The sequence below is a fragment of the Nematolebias whitei genome, chromosome 11 (genome assembly GCF_014905685.2).
Source record: "Nematolebias whitei isolate Nwh7 chromosome 11, NemWhi1, whole genome shotgun sequence".
Taxonomy (NCBI): Eukaryota; Metazoa; Chordata; class Actinopteri; order Cyprinodontiformes; family Rivulidae; genus Nematolebias; species Nematolebias whitei.
Window position 1 is genome coordinate 21,501,500 of NC_056508.1, and position 3,511 is coordinate 21,505,010.

General features: G+C 38.3%; 1 protein-coding gene across 2 annotated transcripts in view; it reads left to right on the forward strand.

Annotated features, from left to right (window-relative positions):
- Positions 1-3,511, forward strand: part of LOC119417531 (6-phosphofructo-2-kinase/fructose-2,6-bisphosphatase 2) — a 17,848-nt gene that overhangs the window by 3,988 nt on the left and 10,349 nt on the right. For both annotated transcript variants that reach the window (XM_037684754.1, XM_037684753.1), the window contains exons 5-9: positions 1,416-1,482; positions 1,577-1,651; positions 1,856-1,912; positions 2,015-2,139; positions 2,528-2,735. In XM_037684754.1, coding sequence (XP_037540682.1) covers positions 1,416-1,482; positions 1,577-1,651; positions 1,856-1,912; positions 2,015-2,139; positions 2,528-2,735 — 532 coding nt within the window. The remainder of the gene's footprint in view (positions 1-1,415; positions 1,483-1,576; positions 1,652-1,855; positions 1,913-2,014; positions 2,140-2,527; positions 2,736-3,511) is intronic.

Consider the following 3,511-nt stretch of genomic DNA (forward strand, 5'->3'; position numbering starts at 1 on the left):
ATATATATATATATAAAGGTGTTTTAAACCCTTCTCAAACTCTTGCAATATTCTAAACAATGTTTCTAAACACTAAACGTTCTATAATTTCCCTTTGGGATTAATAAAGTATTTTTGAATTGAATTTGAATTGAATTGAAAAGAGCACAGAATGTCATGATTTCAGCTCCCCGCCTCCTTTGCGCTTTGCCACCTGCAAGTGCTCTTGGCCACGCCCACTTCTCCGCTCTGCACTGAGAACAGCTGATCAGCTGCAGCAGGAAGCTTATCCTGCAGTATGGGCTGCACAAATGTGCAGCAGGTGCTAAATAATTTCAAACAATTTACTTTAAATAAAAATTTCATGCCGATCGTGTGGCTCATCCATCAGTCAGCCAATTGTGTGTCATGTCCAATCTTATTTTGAAAAACTGCGATAGAGCGAGTCCGTGATAAACGAACCGCGAAGTAACGAGGGACCACTGTACAACTAATTATTTCAATGAGTTTTATAAACAAGAATTGGGTTCTCAAGTTTGAATTTATTGCAGATGTATCTAATCCACACAGAGTTTGTAACCTTCAACACATTTTTTTTACATAATTCTTGTTGATATTTGACCACTTTTTGTGGCAGAATTGACCAGACTTAAACATAGTTCTCATATTTTCAGTGGAGTTGAGGTTGGTGCTTTGTGGAAGCTTAGTTATTAGCCTGTTCATCCACTCAGACACCAGTTTGGGATAATTGTTAAGCTGGAACAGCCCACTGTGTCCAGATTTCAACTAACTAGCTGCTAATTTCTCATCCTGAGCCTGGTTCTGCTGGAGGTTTCTTCCTGTTGAAATGTAGTTTTTCCTTTCTACTGTTGCCTTTGTGCTTGCTCAGGATGGGAGACTGTGACAAAGTGACAATTCAATGCATTCTGCTGGCTTCCTTAGATATGTAACTTTTACTATTTGGCTTTTTTAAGCATGTGAATGTTTCCGTACAGTGCTCTGAGACGACTTCTGTTATGACTTGGTGCTATATAAATGAACTGAATTGAAGCTGAATTAATTTGAGGTGATGTAGAACTAAATATACTGGCAAAGAGAAACTACCAGCTGCAGACACTGAGAAGTTATTCCTTGGCCCTATTATTCCTTCAATCTTCAGCATCACTTGTTAAAAAAATACATGAATGTTTGTGTAAACTTGAGCCTGAACAGTCCCAAATGAATGACAAATGTCTGGCTTCCTATAAGCACAATATAGAAATGAGGGGGATCTCAAAATATTTGCTCAGGACTGTAGTTTATCCATGATGTCACCATCATGTTGAGCAGTAATGCACTTGTTTGAAAGATGATACCACAATCATCAATACGTATTTTAACTAAATAAATAATAAGTGATGTGGTTCTCTGATGGGTTTCTAACTATGTTTTCTCAGAGAGTGTGCTCTGGTAGCACTGAAAGACGTCAAGGTGTATCTGAATGAGGAAGGAGGTCAAATTGCTGTAAGGACACACACACAGAGACCAAAACAGAACAGTGTGTGTTGTTTGTGAATAAATGTTCGATTTACATAACAAGTTGTGTGTTGTTCCACAGGTTTTTGATGCCACAAACACCACACGAGAGAGGCGCATCCTCATCCATAATTTTGCACAGGAAAACGCCTACAAGGTGATTTCTGACTAAAGAGACACGATCTCCTCAGAGTTGACATCTTATTTCAGTGCATGTAGAAGATGATGAAGGCTCGGTGGCTTTACTAACAGCTCAAAGTCTTTTAAAGCATCTTAAGATAGTTCATTAATTCATGTTACAAGTATGGAAAGTACATGTTTCAATGTATTTTGTGAACTGAATGGTTTTGTTCTCTGACAGGTGTTTTTTGTTGAATCAATATGTGATGATCCAGAAGTCATAGCTGAAAATATTATGGTAATTTTTGTTTATTTGTAATTTTTTTGGGTGGATTCAATTAGCCACATGCTGTTGAAATGTTAAACTTTTTGGTGAATTATCCCTGCAAACATCTCACAGGAAGTGAAGGTGTCCAGCCCAGATTACCCTAAGAGGGACAGAGAAAGCGTCATGGATGATTTTCTGAAGAGAATAGAGTGTTACAAAGTGACCTACCAGCCTTTAGTTCCTGACGGACACGACAAGTAAGACATTTAATTATGAACTATTTCTAGTTCAGCCCTGATTTTTCTTGAGCTAGGAGTCATTCATGTCAGCGACTTGGAAAAGCTTGTATTTACAAGGTTTGTCCAGCAGGTGGAAACACGTTCATTTAAAACTCAAACCAGTGTTTTGATGGTCTCAACTTTGTGAAATTCCATCAGCTCTTAGTGTTGTTTTTTATTTCTTACAGATAAGCTGATAACATTTGTTTTGTTAAAAAGTTTCATTGTCTCTAGTTCATTTGGGAGGAATCTATTCACAGAGGTTTTCAGACTACACAGAAAGAACAAGATGTTCCCTGTTTATCCTTGAGTTTGTGTTTGTGCTGATATTTCTGATTGTCTCTTATCTTTTCTCGCCAACCCTCAGGAACTTGTCCTTCATCCAGGTCATTAATGTCGGCCGCCGTTTCCTGGTCAACAGGGTGCAGGACTACATCCAAAGTAAGATAGTCTATTACTTGATGAACATCCACGTCCACACCCACTCCATCTACCTGTGTCGGCACGGAGAAAGCCAACACAACCTGGAGGGACGCATCGGTGGAGACTCTGGCCTGTCAGAGAGAGGGAAGCAGGTGCCGTAACAAGTTTTGTGTTTCAAATGCTTGTGCAGGGATAAGCCATATAAAGACAGAGCAGGCGGTTCTGTCCAATCCAGTCACCTTCAAAATGTTACATTTTCCAGACCTGCAGTCTGTTTTAAAGTCACCTTGCACATTTCTGAGCACAGATCTAGTTCTTCAAGAAGTCCTGCAAAAATAAAGCAGTAGAGTTGAGAGCTTTTATTAAATTATATATATTTTTTTCTTTTCATGTATTTTTTTTTTCTTTTCATGTCAAAGTCTTAGCTGGAGTTACTGGGAGAGATCATATCTCTCCAGTTTTAGCTTCTGTCCACTGGCTCCTTGTTAAGTCCAGAACTGAATTCAAAATCTTACTTCTAACCTACAAAGCTCTCAACAACCTAGCTCCATCTTATATTACAGATCTTGCTGTTCCATATTTTCCTAACAGAGAACTTTGCTCTCAGACTGCAGGCTTACTCGTGGTTCCTAGAGTTTCCAAAAACAGAATGGGAGGAAGATCTTTCAGTTATCAGGCTCCTCTCTTGTGGAACCAACTTCCAGTTTCTGTCTGTGAGGCTGACACATTGTCCAGTTTTAAGACTGGGATTAAGGCTTTCCTTTTTGATAAATCCTTTAGTTAAGATGCTTGTTATGCTGCAATGGGTTTAGACTACTGGAGGACAAATTGACCTCATTTCCTTAAATGAATTGTTAAAATTGAATAGTTTTCATTTGATACTATTTCTTTCTTTTTTTTTTTTTTTTTTTTTTTTTTTTTTTTTTTG